The 19,745-nt window shown below is 37.8% G+C and overlaps 1 protein-coding gene across 3 annotated transcripts in view; it reads right to left on the bottom strand.

Annotated features, from left to right (window-relative positions):
- ARHGEF9 (Cdc42 guanine nucleotide exchange factor 9) overlaps positions 1-19,745 on the bottom strand; it is a 185,906-nt gene that overhangs the window by 25,071 nt on the left and 141,090 nt on the right. For 2 of the 3 annotated variants that reach the window (XM_021678640.1, XM_044911661.1), the window contains 2 exons: positions 16,510-16,753; positions 1,446-1,514 (listed from right to left, as the gene is read on the bottom strand). In XM_021678640.1, coding sequence (XP_021534315.1) covers positions 1,446-1,514; positions 16,510-16,753 — 313 coding nt within the window. Of the gene's footprint in view, positions 1-866; positions 1,515-16,509; positions 16,754-19,745 lie in introns of all 3 variants that reach the window. The other variant, XR_002479737.1, reaches the window with a different exon arrangement.

Raw genomic sequence — 19,745 nt, 5'->3', positions numbered from 1 at the left:
TAATTACATTTCCATGATGAGAGAAAGAGCCAATGAGTGCCTCCCAAGGGCAAGAAACAAAAGCAGTTAAAAGGAAGGCATGTCTAGCCAGAGGGGTCCCAGCTAGGTGCACTGTTTAATTGGAGATCAGATATTCACAGGCACACAGCTTCCTCAGTGGAAAGGAGCTTCATTTGGGAATAATTAAGGGTGCTTTATGTGGCCATTGGAATTTCAGGCAACTTGAATCTAATCATTTTGTATGGTGACTCATTCTGAACCAAATAGACTACTGAGAAAGCAGAGGAAGGGCCTGGGGAAAATGACAGTGGTGGTCAGTAATAGAAGCAGCTGTCAATAATTGAGGTGGGACAAAAAAAGTAAGCTGTTCTTTCCCAGCATAGAGAATCAGCAGAACCCTGAGATGGTGAGGGAAGAACAGTGGACTTGGAATCAAGATGAGTTAAGTTCACAATCACTTCACCCCAAAGATCTTGTTTCCTCATCTGGAAAATGAGGCTAAAAATGCCTACCTTTTCAGAAGTACCATAAAGATAAAATTAAAGAACTTATATAAAATGACTGGTACTGAAGAGGCTCATGAATAAACAAAGGGTAGTTACTTCCTTTTGTTCAACTAAGCATTTTAATTATGTCTAGTTCATGAAAATGAGAAAATAAAGCTTCATTTCATAATCAGATCGATTCTTAAGGTATTTTCCTTTTTTATTTTTTTGAGAGAGAGAGAGAGAGAGTGTCAGTGTGGGCACACGGGGGAGGGGGTGGGAAGGGAGGGGCAGAGGGAGAGGGAGAGAGAATTTTAAGCAAGCCCCACACCCAGTGTGGAGCTCCACACCCAGTGATCGATCAGGGCTCGATCTCACGACCTGAGCCAAAATCAAGAGTCAGACAACCGACTGAGCCACCAGGCACCCCTATTTTCCTTTTTTAAGTACTTTAGTTTATGGTTCAGAGAAAGAGAATAAATATCTGAATCTTCTGTCTTGGTTCAGTTTGAAGTTCTCTATTCTGATTTGAGACTCCTAACCTTGAAAATGTCCCCAAACAAATGAAATAAAAATTGTATACATATTCCAAATATACTTATTAATAAAAATTACATGTTATTATTGTCTATCTCTCTCTAAATTGTGAATAAAGTTTAGTTTTTCTCTTTTACTTATGTAAAAATGAAAAGAAATAGAAATTCTATTTTTTCTTGTACCCAAAGAACTATTTTTGGACATAAATACCTTACACTATTTACTCCTAAGCCTTATGTCTTTAAGACCATTTGCCACTTGTCATCAGGGACACCTGGAAACCCAGACACTCCCCATCACCCCAAGTGAACTTCAGCCTGGAAACAAGCCTGGGGATATACAATCACATGGTTTATGGCTTCCCAGTCTCACAAAGAGAGTAAGTGGGGCTGCTGGGGTGGCAGTGGTTAAAGGCAGCTTTACCTTTTTGTTTAGGGACTTTTCTCACAGTCATTGCAGCCTGCCTCTTCTGGTTTTCAGAAATTTCAAAGCCTATAACATAAAAATACATGACTGTTATAAAAAACATAGACCTTTCTTAAATGTACAAATTAGTACAACTTTTCTGAAGGAGTAATTTTGGCAAGATATATCAAAAGTCTTGAAAAGCAAATAAATAAATGGTGAGAACTTGAACAAATATTTAGCTATAACAATGCATTTCATAGTATACAGGGGCAAAAAAATGAGAACATGAGTTAAGAGGCTGTTAAATGAAGAATGGATGAATAAAGTATGATGTGAAGTGGAAAAATATTTCACAACCAAAAGCAAAAACATAGACAAGGAAATAATGAGTCAAAGGATAAGAGATTATAATAAGAAAATTTTTTAAAGAAAAGTTTCAAAAGGAAGAAAAAATCAAATAGCAAAAAGTAATAAAGTAACAGAAATGTCTATTCAAGTACTTTGTCCATTTTTAAAATTAAGTTATTTGATATTTTGCTATTGAGTTGTAAGAGTTCCTTATATATTTTGGAAATTGACCTCCTATCATATATATCATTTGCAAATATTTTCTCTGATGCCATAGGTTGCCTTTTCATTCTGTTCCTTTGCTGTGCAAAATAATTTTATTTTGCTGTAGTTTTGCTTTGTTGACTGTGCTTCTGGTGTCATATCCAAAAAAATCATTGCCAAGATCAATGCCAAGCAGCTCTTTCCCTATGTTTTCTTCTAGGAGTTTCACAGTTTTGGGTCATACAATTAAGTCTTTGATACATTTTGAGTTAATTTTCATTTATGGTGTAAGATAGGAATTCAATTTCATTCTTTTGCCTGTGGATATCCAGTTTTCCCAGCACAATTTATTGAAGAAACCATCCTTTCCCAATTGTGCATTCTTGGTACTACTGTCAAACATATGTTGACTGTATATGTGTGGGTTTATTTCTAGGCTCTCTATCCTATTCCATTGGTCTATATCCTGTCTTTATGCCAGTACCATAGTGTTTTAATTAATGTAGCTTTGTAATATATTTTGACATGATACCTCCAACTTTGTTCTCCTCTCTCAAATATCTTTAGCTATATGATGGGTCTTTTGTGGTTCCACATGAATTTTAGGATTGTTATTTCTATTTCAGAAAAAAAAAATACCACTGGAGTTTTGATAAGATCACATTAAATCTATTGCTGGCATTGGGTAAAATGGACATTTTAACAATATTAAGTCTATTTATTTATGTGTTCTTTAATTTCTTTCAGCAAGGTTTTATAGTTTTTGGTGTACAAGTCTTTCACCTCCTTGGTTAAGTTTATTCCTAAATATAATCACATCCATTTTGATATGATTATAATTGGGACTGTTTGCTTAATTTCTTTTTCAGATAGTTCATTGTTAGTGTATAGAAACACAATTGATTTTTGTACGTTGGTTTTGTACCCATCAACTCTACTGAATTCATTTATTAAATATAGAAGTTTTTTCTGAGGAGTCTTTAAGGTTTTCTATATATAAAATAATGTCATCTACAAACAGAAATAATTTTACTTCTTCCTCTCCCATTTAGATGCTTTTTATTTTTTTCTTGCCTAATTTTCTCTGGCTGGGACTTCCACTACTATGTTGAATAGAAGTGGTGAAAATGGGCATCCTTTTCTTGTCATTGATCTAAGAGGAAAAGCTTTCAGTTTTTCCCCCTTGAGTATGATGTTAGCCATGGGCCTTTGGATATATGGCCTTTATTATGTTCAGGTAAATTCCTTCTATACAGAGTTTGTTGTGAGTCTTTTTTATCAGGAAAGAAGGATAAATTATGTCAAATATTTTTCCTACATCTATAGATATGATGATGTGATTTCTATATTTAATTTAATTATATCACATTAATTAATTTGCATATGTTAAGCCATCATTGCAACCCAGGGACAAATCCGACTTGGTCATTGTGTGTGATCCTTTTATTATGCTGCTGAATTCTGTTTGTTGCTGTTTTATCAAAGATTGTTTCATGTGTGTTCATCGGGGATATTGGTCTCTAGTTTTTTGTTGCTTTTTGTTGTTGTTGTTGTTGTTTTGTTTTTGTACTGGAAGACTTAATATTGTTAAAATATCCATTGTGCTGAAGGTCATCTACAAATTCAAAGCAATCCTATCAAGACTCTAGTTCCATTTATGCAAGATATGCATAAGTTCTATAGATCTGCTGTATAACACTGAACCTACAATTAATATTGCTATATTATGCACTTAAAAATGTGTTAAGAGCATAGAGCTCATGGTGTTTTTACCACTTAAAAAAACAGGGTAGAGGTCTCCCCACAAAGGAGAAGAAATTCTGCCTCAGCTTTAGCCCATGTATGTGGAGTCCCATCCTTCTCATGATCTTCCTGCCTATAGATGACAGCTTTGTACTACGCCCATGAGTTTGAGCCTGCTCATGATCTTGCATTCTGATTGTCTGCTCCACAGATACTGGAGTTGCTTAGCCAGGTTTTGTAATCACATAAGCCAATTCCTAGAATAAATCTCTTAATAATGCATCTCCTATGAGTTATGCTTCTCAGGTTGAACCCTGACTGATAGAGGGAGTTATAGTTAGATTCTATATTCCTCACTTGGAGAGTTACTTGTGATAAATTAAGTTAAAAAAAAAAAGTTACAGAGTAATATGTTTGGTATAATTTTTGTAAGTAAAAAGTTTTTAAAAAGTCTTATCTGTATATATGCTTATATGAACATAAGTATGGAAATAGGCACACCACACTTATACTGATTATCTCACATAGCATAAGAGTGATAGAGAAGGGAAAATAATGCTAAACTTTATTAAATTTTGTTATGTGTTTAAATGGTTATTAAGGCCATGTATTCATTTTACCATTAAAAGTGAAAATTAAAAAAAAAACAGAAAATTATGACAAATTTATAAGACAGCCATAAAATAATGATTAAAAATATTAAGTGAGCACTGGAGAGGAAAGATGGCAGAGGAGTAGAGGAACCCATTTCAACGGGTCCCCTGAATTTAGCTGGATATCTACCACACCATCCTGAACACCACAAAATCAGCCTGAGAAGTAAGAATATATATCTGGATCTCTACAAGCAGAAAAACACCGCCTGTCACCAGGTAGGAAGGGTGGAGTCATGAATCTTCAGGTAGCTATTGGAAGATAAACAGAAGGGGGAGTGAACTTCCATAAGTTGGCTCCCGGAAAGTGATATAACACTGGAGTGCAAAAGCGTCCTGCTGGGGACCAGGAAAAAAATCACAGAGCACTAGTGGCCTGGAAAGGGCCTTAGAGCAGGACCCAGATAGGATCCAGGAGATGTGGGTTGCACGGTCGCTCACGGTTTTAGAAGCACAAAGGGCAGGAACATGACCAGGCACCTGGGACGACCTCTGAGAGAATCACTGTGGGCACGCACCACAGGAGGTTGAAGTTTTCAGTGGTGCATACAGAAATGGAGACTGTGTCCCAGGAGGGTTTAGTGAAGAGCGCAGACTTTGATTTCTCCACTCTGGGACAGAGGTTTGGGTGCGGCCATTTTTGCTCTGACTCTTAGAAGAGGTAAAGAAAGCCTCCAGAGAACAAAAGCTCAAAAAACCAGTTTCCACTGAGCCAAGCACCCTTGGAGAGGGGGCAGGGCAACTCTGCCCAAGCAGGGTTGCCTGAGAAACAGCACTGCAGGACTCTCCCCAAGAAGACAGGCTGGAAGAACAAGAGGAGGACAACCCAATGGTCCCCATAAGACTGTAAAATCCCAACACCAGGGGAAAATAGTATTTTGAGCTCCAGGCTTTGCCTCACGGCTTGTTTATTTTTCAGATACAACTCTCTTTTTCTTTTTATTCTTTCCCTTAGCTTCTTCTCTGTTTTTTTTTTTCTTTTCACATTTTTCTCATTTCAACTAGATGTTTAATATACCAACTTAGATTTCATAGTAACTTTTAACTTGTACTTTTTCACACCTATATTTTTTATAGATATATGCTTCATTGTAGTCCTTTTTTCCCTATTCATTTATTCATTCATTACCTGTAGATGTGCGTGTGTGTCTGTATATATATATACAGACACACAAGTTATACTTACCCTGTAATTTTGGGAAGTAGTATATTCTCTAACAAACAGACTGAAATACACCCAGGAACAACTGAAAAACCCTAATTTTTTTTTAAAGATTTTATTTATTTATTTGACAGAGAGAGAGACAGCTAGAGAGGGAACACAAGCAGGGAGAGTGGGAGAGGGAGAAGCAGGCTTCCCGCCGAGCAGGGAGCCCGATGCGGGGCTCGATCCCAGGACCCTGGAATCATGACCTGAGCCGAAGGCAGGCGCTTAACAACTGAGCCACCCAGGCGCCCCTAAAAAACCCTAATTTGTCCACACTGAGAGATTATATCCCCCTTTCCCCTCAACCCTTTTTGGAATTTTTTTTTTAATTTTATAAGTTTTACTCTTGTGTTTCATATTGGCTATGTCTTTTTAGTGGTGGCTTCCGACTGCTCCATATTCTCCAAGGGTGCATCCTGCTTGGGTCGTGGTTGATATTTTGGAATCTGTACATTCGTTCAACCATCCCTCAACAGAATGACTAGGATGAGGAATTCACAACAAAGAAAAGAACCAGAGACAATGGCCTCTGCCACAGATCTAACGGATATGGACAGAAGCAAGATGTCAGAGGTAGACTTCGGGGTAGCAATTATGAAGTCAATAGCTAGGCTTGAAAAAAGCATTAGTGACAATATAAAATCTCTAAGGGCAGAAATGAGATCTAATCAGGCCTAAAGTAAAAGTGCTGTGAATGAGATGCAGTCTAAACTGGATACTCTAACAGGCAGGGTAAATAAGGCAGAAGAACGAAATAGTGATCTAGAAGATAGGCTGATAGAAAGGAAGGAAGATGAGGAGGATAGGGATAAGCAACTAGAAGCCCATGAGATAAGAATTAGAGAGATCAATGATGCCATGAAATGATCCAATGTCAGAATTATTGGGATCCCTGAGGGGGTGGAGAGAGAGGACTAGAAGGTATATTTGAGCAAATCATAGCTGAAAACTACCCTAACCTGGGGAAGGAAACAAGCATTCAAGTCCAAGAGGCAAAGAGGACCCCTCCCAAGATCAATAAATATAGACCAACACTCCAGCATATAATACTGAAACTTGCAAATCTTAGAGCCAAGGTAGCTATGCTGAGAGCAGCCAGGGGCAAGAGATTTCTTAAGTACAGAGGGAGGAACATCAGAATAACGTCAAACCTGTCCACAGAGACCTAGCAAGCCAAAAAGGGTTGGCAAGGCATATTCAGGGTAATAAATGAGAAGAACATGTAGCCCAGAACACTTTATTCAGCAAGGCTGTACTTCAAAATGGACAGAGAGACAAAGAGCTTCCAAGAATGGCAGAAACTGAAAGAATATGTGACCATCAAGCCAGCCCTGCATGAAATATTAAGGGGGTGTTCTATAAAAGAAGAAAGACCCCAAGAGTAATATAGACCAGAAATTTACAGAGACAATCTATAGAAACAGGGACTTTACAGGCAATATGATGGCAGTAAATTAGTATCTTTCAAAATTAGTATCTTTCACTCCCAACGTGAATGGCCTAAATGTTCCCATGAAACGGCACAGTGTTGCAGATAGGATAAAAAAGACAGGATCCATCCATATGCTGATTACAAGAGACTCATTTTGAACCTAAAGAAACCTCCAGATGGAAAGTGAGAGGATGGAGGACCATTTATCATGCCAATGGACCTCAAAAGAAAGCTGGGGTAGCAATTCTCATATCAGACAGATTTTTAACCAAAGGCTGTAGTAAGAGATATAGAGGGGCACTATATCATACTTAAAGGGTTTTTCCAACAAGAAAATCTAACAATGGTTAAATATCTATGCCTCCAACATGGGAGCAGCCAACTACATAAGCCAACTGTTAACCAAAATAAAGAATCATATTGATAATAATACATTAATAGTAGGAGACATCAATACTCCACTGTCAGCAATGGACAAATCATCTAAGCAGAAGATCAACAAAGGAACAAGAGCTTTGAAGGAAATATTGGACTAGATGTTCTTTGTAGATATATAAAGAACATTCCATCCTAAAAGAAGAGAATACTCATTCTTCTCGAGTGTACACAGAACTTTCTCCAGAATAAATCACATACTGGGTCACAAATCAGGTCTGAACTGATACCAAAAGATTGAGATTATTCCCTGCATATTTTCAGACCACAATGCATTGAAATGGGAACTCAACCACAAGGAAAAATTTGAAAGGAACGCAAACACGTAGAGGTTAAAAAGCATCCTGCTAAAGAATGAATGGGTCAACCAGGAAATTAAAGAACTTAAACAAATCATGCAAACCAATGCAAATGAAAACACATTGGTCCAAAACCTATGGGATACTGCAAAGGTGGCCCTTAGAGGGACATAACATAGCCATCCAAGCCTCTCTCAAAAAGTTAGAAAAAATCAAATGCACAAGCTAACCTTACAGCTAAAGGTCTGGAGAAAGAACAGCAAATAAAGCCTAGACCAAGCAGGAGAAGAGAAATAATAAAGATTAGAGCAGAAATCAATAAAATAGAAACTAGAAGAACAATAGAACAGATCAATGAAACTAGAAGATATTTTTTTGAAAGAATTAAAGTCGATAAACCTCTGGCCAGACTTATCCAAAAGAAAAGACAAAGGACTCAAATTAATAAAATCATGAATGAAAGTGGAGAAATCAAGACCAATACCAAGGAAATAGAGACAATTATTAGAACTTACTACCAGCAGCTATATGCCAACAAACTAGGCCATCTGGAAGAAATGGATGCATTCCTGGAAACTTATCAACCACCAAGCCTGAAACAGGAAGAAATAGACAATCTGAACAGACCAATAACCAGTAAGGAAATTGAAGCAGTAATCAAAAACCTCTGAAAAAACAAGAGTCAAGGGCCAGATGGCTTCCCAGGGGAATTTGACCAAACATTTAAAGGAGAAATCATGTCTATTCTACTGAACCTGTTCCAAAAAATAGAAATGGAAGGAAAACATCCAAACTCATTCTATGAGGCCAGCATTACCCTGATCCCCAAACCAGGCAAAGACCCCATCAAAAAGGAGAATTACAGACCAATATCCTCGATGAACATGGATGTCAAAATACTCAACAAGATCCTAGCCAATAGCATCCAAGAGTACATTAAAAGAATTATCCATCACGACCAGGTAGCATTTATTCCTTGGATGCAAGGGTGGTTCAACATTCACAAAACAATCAGCGTGATAGAGCACATTAATAAAAGAAAAGACAAGTACCATATGATCCTCTCAATTGATGTACAAAAAGGATTTGACAAAATACAGAATCCTTTCCTGATTAAAAGACTTCAGAGTGTAGGGATAGAGGGAACATTCCTCAGTTTCATAAAAATGTATGAAAAGCCTAAACTGAACATCATTCTCAATGAGGAAAAGCTGAGAGCTTTGCCTTAAGGTCAGGAACACAGCAGGGATGCCCACTCTCACCACTATTGCTCAATGTAGTACTAGAAGTCCTAGCATCAGCAATCAGAAAATAAAAAGAAATAAAAGGCATTCAAATTGGCAAAGAAGAAGTCCAAATCTCTCTTCGCAGATGACACCATACTTTATATGGAAAACCCAAAAGACTCTACCCGTAAATTACTAGAACTCATACAGCAATTCAGCAATATGGCAGGATACAAAAATCAATGCACAAATATCAGTTGCTTTTTGATACATTAACAATGTCAGTGTAGAAAGAGAAATTAAGGAATTGATTCCATTTACAATAGCACCAAAAACCATAAGATACCTAGCAATAAACCTAACCAAAGAGGTAAAGCATCTGTACTCTAGAAACTACAGAACACTTATGAAAGAAATTGAGGAGGGCACAAAAACATGGAAAAACATTCCACACTCATGGACTGGAAGAACAAACATTGTTAAAATGTCTATGCTGCATAGAGCAATCTACATTTTCAATGCTATCCATATCAAAATACCATTGGCATTTTTCAAAGAGCTGGAACAAACAATCCTAAAATTTGTATGGAATCAGAAAAGACCCCGAATCACCAAGGAATGTTGAAAAAGAAAAACAAACCTGGGGGCATCATGTTACTTGACTTCATGCTTTATTACAAAGCTATGATCACCAAGACACCATGGTATTGGCACAAAAATAGACATATAGATCAATGGAACAGACTGGAGACTCCAGAAATGGACCCTCAACTCTATGGTCAACTAATCTTTGTGAAATAGGAAAAAATATCCAGTGCAAAAAAGACAGTCTCTTTAATAAGTGGTGCTGGGAAAATTGGACAGCCACATGCAGAAGAATGAAACTGGACCATTGTCTCATAACATCCACAAAGATAAACTCCAAATGGATGAAAGACCTCAGTGTGAGACAGGAATCCATCAAAATCCTAGAGGAGAACATAGGCAGTAACCTCTTTGACATGGGCCACAGCAACTTCTTTCAAGACACGTCTCCAAAGGCAAGGGAAACAAAAGCAAAAATGAACTTTTGGGACTTCATAGAAATAAAAAGCTTGTGTTCAGCAAAAGAAACAGTCAATAAAACTAAGAGGCAACCCACAGAATGGGAAAAGATACTTGCAAATTACCTTACAGATAAAAGGCTGATATCCAAGATCTATAAAGAACTTCTCAAACTCAACACCCAAAAAACAAATAATCCAGTCAAAAAATGGGCAGAATACATGAACAGACACTTCTCAAAGAAGAAATACAAATGGCTAACAGACATATGAAAAAATGTTCAATATCACTAGCCATCAAGGAAATTCAAATCAAAACCACAATGAGATACCATCTTTCACCAGCTAGAATGGCAAAAATTAACAAGGCAGGAAACAACAAATGTTTGCAAGAAGGTGGAGAAAGGGGAACCCTCTTATACTGTTGATGGAAAGGCAAACTGGTACAGCCACTTTGGAAAACAGTATGGAGTTTCCTCAAGATGTTAAATATGCAGCTACCCAATGATGCAGCAATTGCACTACTAGGTATTCACCCCAAAGATACACATGTAGTGAAAAGAACGGCCACCTGCATCCCAATGTTCATAGCAGCAATGTCCACTATAGCCAAACTGTGGAAGGAGCTGAGATGCTCTTCCAAAGATGAATGGATAAAGAAGATGTGGTACATATATACAATGTAATGTTTCTCAGCCATCAGAAAGGATGAATACCCACCATTCACACTGACATGAATGGAACTGGAGGGGATTATGCTACGTGAAATAAGTCAAGCAGAGAAAGACAATTATCATATGGTTTCACTCATATGTGGAACATAAGGCATAGCACAGAAGAGCTTAGGAGAAGGGAGGGAACCTACAGGGGGGAATCAGAGGGGGATACAAATCATGAGGGACTATGGACCCTGGGAAATAAACTGAGGGTTTCATAGGGGAGGGGCATAGGGTGATGGGGTCGCCGGGTGATGTGTATTAATGAGGACATGTGTTGGGGTGAGCACTGGGTGTTTTAGGCAACTAATGAATTATTGAACACTATATCAAAAACTAATGATGTAATATATGGTGGCTAACTGAACATAATTAAAAAAATATTAAGTGATTTAGGGTATATAAATGCAATTGACATCTGTGCAATGATTTTATATCCTGCCCCTTTGCTGAATTCCTGTATGAGTTCTAGCAATTTTTTGGTGGAGTCTTTTGGGTTTTCTACATAGAGTACCATAAGTTTGACTTCTTTTTTGTCAATTTGGATGCCTTTTATTTCTTTATGTTTTCTGATTGCTGAGGCTAGGACTTCCAGTACTCTGCTGAACAGCAGTGGTGAGAGTGGACATCCCTTTCATGTTCCTGACCTTAGGGGAAAGCGCTCATTTTTTCCCCAATGAGGATGATATTGACTTTTCTTCATAAATGGCTTTTATGATATTGAGGTATTTTCCCTCTATCCCTACCCTGTAGAGAGTTTTAATCAAGAAAGGATACTGGAGTGGTGGGGGTTGTGAGGGATGGGGTGGGTGGGTGATAGACATTGTGGAGGGTATGTGCTATGGTGAGCACTGTGAATTGTGTAAGACTGTTGAATCACAGACCTGTACCTCTGAAACAAATAATACATTATATGTTAAAAAAAAAAAAGAAGAAGAAGAAGAAGATAGCAGGAGGGGAAGAATGAAGGGGGGAAATCGGAGGGGGAGACGAACCATGAGAGACTATGGACTCCGAGAAACAAACTGAGGGTTCTAGAGGGGAGGGGGCTGGGGGGATGGGTTAGCCTGGTGATGGGTATTAAAGAGAGCACATATTGAATGGAGCACTGGGTGTTATATATAAACAATGAATCATGGAACACTACATCAAGAACTAATGATGTAATGTATGGGGATTAACATAACATAATAATAAAAAAAATTAAAAAAAGAAAGGATACCGTATTTTGTCAAATGCTTTTTCTGTATCAATTGAGAGGATCATATGGTTCTTGTCTTTACTTCTATTAATGTGGTATATCACACTGATTGATAGGCAGATGTTGAACCACCGCTGCAACCCAGGAGTAAATCCCACTTGGTCATGGTGAATAATCCTTTTAATGTACTGTTGGATCCTATTAGGTACTATATCTTGGTGAGAATTTTGGCATCCATGTTCATCAGGGATATTGTTCTGTAATTCTCATTTTTCAGAAGAAAGAGTAATTAAAGAATTGATCCCATTTACAATTGCACCAAAAACCAAAAGATACCTGGGAATAAACCTAACCAAAGAGATAAGGATGTGTACTCTGAAAACTATAGAACACTTATGAAAGAAATTGAGGAAGACACAAAGAAATGAAAAAAAACATTCCATGCTCATGGATTGGAAGAACATGCCTATGCTATCCAAAGCAATCTAAACATCCAAAGCAATTCCCATCAAAATACCATCAGTAATTTTCACAGAGCTATAACAAACAATCCTAAAAATTGTATGGAACCAGAAAAGACTCCAAATATCCAAAGGAATGTCGAAAAAGAAAACCAAAGCTGGTGACAACCAATTCCAGACTTCAAGCTATATTACAAAGCTATAATCATCAAATCAGTATGGTACTGGCACAAAAATAGACACATAGATCTATGGCACAGAATAAAGAACCCAGAAATGGACCCTCAACTCTAAGGTCAACTAATCTTCAACAAAGCAGGAAATACTATCCAATGGAAAAAGAACAGTCTTTACAACAAATGGTGTTGGGAAAATTGGATAGCCACATGCAGAAGAATGAAACTGGACCATTTTCTTACACCATACACAAAACAAACTCAAAATGGATGAATGACCTAAATGTGAGACAGGAATCCATCAAAATCCTAGAGGAGAACACAGGCAGCAACCTCTTTGACCTCAGCCATAGCAACTTCTTGCTAGAGATGTCTTCAAAGCCAAGGGAAACAAAAGCACAAATGACCTCTTGGGACTTCATCAAGATAAAAAGCTTCTGCACAGCAAAGGAAACAGTTGATAAAACCAAAAGACAACCTACAGAATGGGAGAAGATATTTGCAAATGTCTTATCAGATAAAGAGCTTGTATCCATGGTCTATAAAGAAGTTATTAAACTCAACACCCAGAAAACAAAAAATCTAGCTAAGAAATGGGCAGAAGACATGAACAGACATGTCTCCAAAGAAGACATACAAATGGGCAAAAGACACATGAAAAAATGCTGCATATCCCTTGGCATCAGGGAAATACAAATCAATACCACAATGAGATACCATATCACACCAGTCAGATTGGTAAAATTAACAACTGAGGAAGCAACAAATGTTGGTGAGAAGGTGGAGAAAGGGGAATCTTCTTACACTGTTGGTGGGAATGCAAGCTGGTACAGCCATTCTGGGAAACTATATAGAGGTTCCTCAAGAAGTTAAAAATAGAACTACCTTACAACCTAGCAGTTGCACTACTAGATATTTATCCAAAAGATATAAATTTAGTGATTTGAAGGGGCACCCCAATGTTCATAGCAGCAATGTCCACAATAGTCCAACTATGGAAAGAGCCCAAATGTCCATCAACACATGAATGGATAAAGAAGATGTGGTATGTATGTATGTATGAATGATATGAATGGAAATAGAGGATATTATTGTAAGTGAAATATGTCAGTCAGAGGAAGACAAATACATATGATTTCACTCATATGTGGAATTTACAAAACAAAACAGATGAACATAGGGGAAGGGAGGGAAACATAAAATGAGATGAAATTAGAGAGGGAGACAAACCATAAGAGACCCTTAATTATAGGAAACAATCTGAGGATGGGGGGATGGGGTAACAGGGTGATGGGCATTAAGGAGGGCACGTGATGTAATTAGCACTGGTTGTTATATGCCACTGATGAATCACTGAACCCTACCTCTGAAACTAGTAATACACTATATATTAATTAATTGAATTTAAATAAAATAACAAAAATTTAAAAAAATGATTTAGGGAAATGTTAATGGTATGATTTTAAGTGTAAAATGAGCATATAAATTTAGAACTGTTCATCATGGAGAGATAGAGGTTGGGGGGAGACATAAAGATAGTCAGCCATCTTAGTCCTAGTATTTTATTTATACACAAAAGAACAGGAAGGAAATATATAAAATATTTACAAAAGTTATCTCTCTCTGGGTAGGATGTTTTTATGTGATTTTTAGTTTTCTCTTGTATTTTTCTGTGTTTTTCTCCAAAATTGCCTACAATAAAAGTGCTATTATTATAATTAGAAAAAAAATGTTTTAGAAAAGATAACAGGTTTGTCAGAAAGTAATTTCTGTAGCTCCATCCATGTCATTGCAAATGACAAGTTTTCGTTATTTTTTATGGCTGAGTAATATTCCATTTTGTGTGTGTGTGTGTGTGTGTGTGTACTACATTGTGGGTGGAGCTAAAGCATATTAAGCTAAGCGAAATAAATCAGAGAAAGACAAATACCATATGATTGCATTCATATGTGGAATTTAAGAAACAAAACAAATGATCATAGGGGGATAAAAGAGAGAAAGAAACAAAAAGAGACCTTTTAACTATAGAGATCAAAGCAGTTGTTACCAGAGGGGAGGTGGTCTGGTGGAGGGATTAAATAGGTGATGGGATTAAGGAGTAGAGTTGTTGTGATGAGCATATGGTGTTGTGTATAGGTGTGGAATCACTAAATTGTACACCTGAAATTAATATTGCACTGTATGTTAACTAACTGGAATTTAAATTAAAACTTTAAACAAAATTTTAAAAAATAATGTAATTTCTGGAAGCTTTTTTATTAGAAGCAGATTCTTCAAGTTACAGGTTATTAGGGCATTGTGTGGGAAATATAACACTGGAACCAGACAGAATGGTGGGGATCTTCTAGTTGATCTAGGGTCTGCATAAAGCACATTAAGACAATATCTTTAATAGGTCTAACAACCTAGGTGGTATCAGAGGCTGCTGCTGCCTGCCACTGAGAGAAGAAGCCCAGTAGCATTTCTGTACCACTCTACATCTTGTCTAACTGCAGTGCTCATATGCTAAAAGCTATTTGGCTTCAATGGGACTCAAAGTGAATTATTAATGTGCACTCTACCCAAAACCTGAGGAGAGAACTAGGATTAGACTAAGTAGATCACCCTTCCTTATCTCTAAACCATTTAAATCCCCAACACTGAAGGAGAGAAGAATCCATTTGCACCAGGACTCAATGGGTAGGCCCATTTTTCTAGAGGCAGTTTCTACCAGCTTGAGCATACATGTGTTTTAATATAAAATTCTACTCTCATTAAGAGTGGGGCAAAAACAGAAACTGTGTCTTCTCAAGGAATTACAAAGCCTGGCTGTTTGGTATTTTTATGCTAGAATGGCAGGACCATGAGCAAGAGACCAGATAGTACTTTGTAAACCACAAAGCTATAGTCAATGGCACCTAAATCCCACAGTTCGAAAGCAGCATGAAAAATCTCTCTGCTAGTTATATACCCTCTGGAAAAGGGGAACAACCTATTTAAAGCCAAAAAAATTATGGTTTAGTGTGACTGAATCATGCAAGTGATCATGGCTTTAGACCCAGTTATATTTTCTACAATTTATTTTAAAATGCTTTCATACAGAAAGTGTGATATATACATGTGCATTAATTTTAATCTATGCTCTAGGGGCATTTAGTTAACATCTGAAGTGCCTTAATCAGGCATACACACTCAAGAGGTGATTTGTTAACACATCAAACACTCAGAAGTCCTTGCTCCAGAGACCACTACTCCCAGCAGTTCAGTCACTTTAATGCAGGAGGCCTAATTAGCCTAACACATGTTAAAAATAAATTTTCATTGGTAAAATGAATGTTATTCAAATGTGAACTAGTCACAAATGTCTTACAGGCTCTTTAGCCCTCACAAGACCTGGGTATAAAAATCCAGTGAGTCCTATAGCTTTTACCCTTCAGAAGGAAGCCTTAAGCTCAAGATTGAAAACAGGTGTTATGTCTTGTTCCCCATCAGAGGATTTTGTCAACAGACTCTAACTAGAAAGTTAGTTGAAGCCTGTTGCTATAATATCACCAACTCTTCCTTGACTAACCTCTTCACAGAAGATGCTGCCATGTATCTAAGAACAAAACTGGGACTTCACTGAGATTACAGAACAGGTTGTATGACTGCTTTTGTGTTTGTTTGTTAATAAATGTTTGTATGTTTGGGAGAATTGAGACTGAGGTTTGCTTGCAGTGTAATAGTCTTATCTAGTCATGAGACTGTAAGGGAGGCCAAATTATAACTCTCACTTAACTCTGACTAGAAGAAACTACTGATATCTGCCACAAAGGACCTAATAATAGGAAACCACCAAAATGGATTAGGTCAGTTTGCAACAGAAATCTTCCCTCTGCTTCTAGAAAAATGAAAACTAATTCAAATCCTCTATGTCTTCATAGCCATATTCTTCTTTCTCCTCTCAGGTCACTTACCAATTTTTTCATCTTCCTGTACCATTTTCCTCTCTTCTCTGAAAGCCCTGAGCCAGCGTATCTTCTCCTCCAGCTTTTTGGCAAAGAATAGATGTACCTCCTCAGTCTCCTTGTTGTGAAGCTTGAAGGCATTTTTCATGCTGACATTAAAGTCATCATCTCTGCCATCTTCAATGTCAACTACCTCATATTTATCCATGTCAATGCGGCCTTTGTAGTACAGAATGTCTCTTCGGATCAGGTCCTAGATAGGAAGGAAGAAAAGGCTTTTAACTGGAGGTATGTCGACAGTAGGTACCATGAAAGTTGGCTCATGGGCACAGCAGGACGCTAAGACTTCCATTGTTTTGGAGTACCAAATAGGGGTTGGTTTGGTCAAATGTAGGCAGATTAGCTTAGCAGTATGACATTGATAGTTTGGTTAACTAGATGCTCTTAGAGAAAGCCTTTGTCCTACATCCAAGGGCTCTGTCTCAGACCCCAGCATCAATCCTTACTTGTGTTTGTAAGACACATATATGGGGATTAGGATGCAGTAAGCCACACAAGCATTGCGAGCATGGGCCTTTTCTTTTCTAAAATATTTGCAAGCCTTCCAGAAGTATGAAATAAGCTGGATGTTTGCCTGGGGTGTACCTGGGGCCTTTTCTTTTCTAAAATATTTGCAAGCCTTCCAGAAGTATGAAATAAGCTGGATGTTTGCCTGGGGTGTACCTGGGAATTCAAGCAGGCTAAGGAGACCTGCATATCAGAGTGGAGATGAGTGGTAATAGTAGCAAGGTGGCCACAGGCTGCTGGCCAGGAAGGATTACATGGAAAGGGTTGAACATTTAGCATTCTGGGGAATTTTGGAGAAGGCCTAGTCTGGCAGGAGAAGGCGGGGGGTAAGAGTGAATAAAAAGCTTCATATATTGACTGAATGAATCTCACAAATCTTACTGCATGAGAAAAAGAAAAGTTGTAGATGGATACAAACTGTATATTGCCTATCCTTTATTATTGTTTTACTCTCTGGTATATAGAATTGGATTAATACTTTCAGTCCATGAGACACTCATCATTAGTCCACACAAGGTGCTCTTATTTCTCTATTTATTTACTTACTTACTTTTAATAATACACTAAGTTTTGGTGAACCTGCCACCCAATTTAAAAGCTATGATGCTGAACAGACATTTCTCCAAAGAAGACATAAAAATGGCTAATAGACACATGAAAAAAAATGCTCAACATCACTTGGGTATCAGGGAAATAAAGATCAAAACCACAATGAGATACCACATCACACCAGTCAGAATGACTAAAATTAACAAGTCCGGAAACAAAAAATGTTGGTGAGGATGTGGAGAAAGGGAAACCCTCTTACACCACTGGTGGGAATGCAAGCTGGTACAGCCACTCTGGAAAACAGTATGGAGGTTTCTCAAAAAGTTAAATATAGAGCTACCCTATGACCTAGCAATTACACTACTAGCTATTCACCCAAAGGATATAAACATAGTGATCTGAAGGGGCACCTGCACCCCAATGTTTATAGCAGCAATGCACATAATAGCCAAACTATGGAAAGAGCTGAGATGTCCATCAACAGATGAATGAATAAAGAAGATATGGTGTGTACACACACACACACAATGGAATATTCCTCAGCCATCAAAAAAAATCTTAACCATTTACATCGACGTGGATGGAACTAGAGGATATTATGCTAAGCAAAATAGGTCAATCAGAGAAAGATAATTATCATATGATTTCATTCATGTGGAATTTAACAAAACAGAGGATCATAGGGGAAGGGAGGGAAAAATAAAATAAGATGAAATCAGGGAGGGGGACAAACCATAAAAGACTTTTAACTATAGGGAACAATCTGAGGGTTGCTGAAGGGGAGGTGGGTGGGGGTATGGGGTAATTGGGTGATGGGCATTAAGGAGGGTACATGATGTAATTAGCACTGGGTGTTATATGCCGCTGATGAATCACTGAACTCTACTTCTGAAATTAATAATATCGTATATGTTAATTAATTGCATTTAAATAAAATATTAAAAATTAAAAAAAAATTTAAAAAGCTATGATGCCACAGCAAACTAAAATCCCATGCTCATCACGCCCCTGGTTTCTTTTCTGTACAGTTTTATCTCATCTCTATCCCACTTATATGAGGTTTAAAAACCTACAAAGAAATGCCACATAATATTTAGGTATGCATACATATGTACAGAAATTATACAAAAATATGATAATGACATGCCAAATTCAAGAGAGTACAGAGAGGAGAATGGGAAGATGGAAGGAAGGAAAAGAAAGGGAAGGAGCAGAGAGGGAGAGGAGGAAGAATGTATTTGTAATGAATTATTTCTTTTTTTTTCTTAAAGATTTTATTTATTTATTTGACAGAGAGACACAGCGAGAGAGGAACACAAGCAGGGGTAGTGGGAGAGGGAGAAGCAGGTTGCCTGCTGAGCAAGGAGCCTGATGCAGGGCTTGATCCCAGACCCTGGGATCATGACCTGAGCCTAAGGCAGACACTTAATGACTGAGCCACCCAGGCGCCCCTGTAATGAATTATTTCTTAACTTGGATAGCAAGTACATAAGTACCCATTATATAATTTACGTATCTTTTTGAATGTCAAATATTTTATGAATTAAAAAAAAAAACAGAGGGATGGATGAAATGACCTGTGGACCTGTGGAATGTAAGGTCTGATTAAGTAACTATCTCTCAGAGTGGTCTTTCAGCCCCTCCTCCTCTTAGCACTGCCTTCGACTCCCCCCCTGAGGGCACATTGTAGAGAGCAAAATGGAGTCTCTCATGTCAAGCAGGGGCCTGTGTCATGCAATGATGCAAGTAGTTAAAGGTACTTCAGCTATAAGATATCGCTGGGACCAGCATCAGCTGACGCCCCAGAACTGGTAACGAGCAGAACCAGAGGAGGTCTGCAGGGACCCTGGACCAATTAAATCCCTTTAAAAAGGGGAGGATTTTTGCAGCAAACTGTCAGACTCTTCAGACATGACCTCTCTATGTCTGACCACTTAAAAAAGGCAACTGCCACTGAACACTGTGCCAGATTGATCTCTGAAGATCCAAGATCCTTCACTGCTTGAACATAATAAGCAGTAAGTGCTGAGAGCTGACCAAGACCAGACTGAGGCCTTATCTCAACTGCACACCCACAGACTGACTTCCTATATCCCTTCTGTTATCTTATTTGTTGTGTAGTTTGTCTT

The sequence above is a fragment of the Neomonachus schauinslandi genome, chromosome X (genome assembly GCF_002201575.2).
Source record: "Neomonachus schauinslandi chromosome X, ASM220157v2, whole genome shotgun sequence".
NCBI lineage: Eukaryota > Metazoa > Chordata > Mammalia > Carnivora > Phocidae > Neomonachus > Neomonachus schauinslandi.
This window is presented reverse-complemented; position numbering and strand designations above follow the sequence as displayed.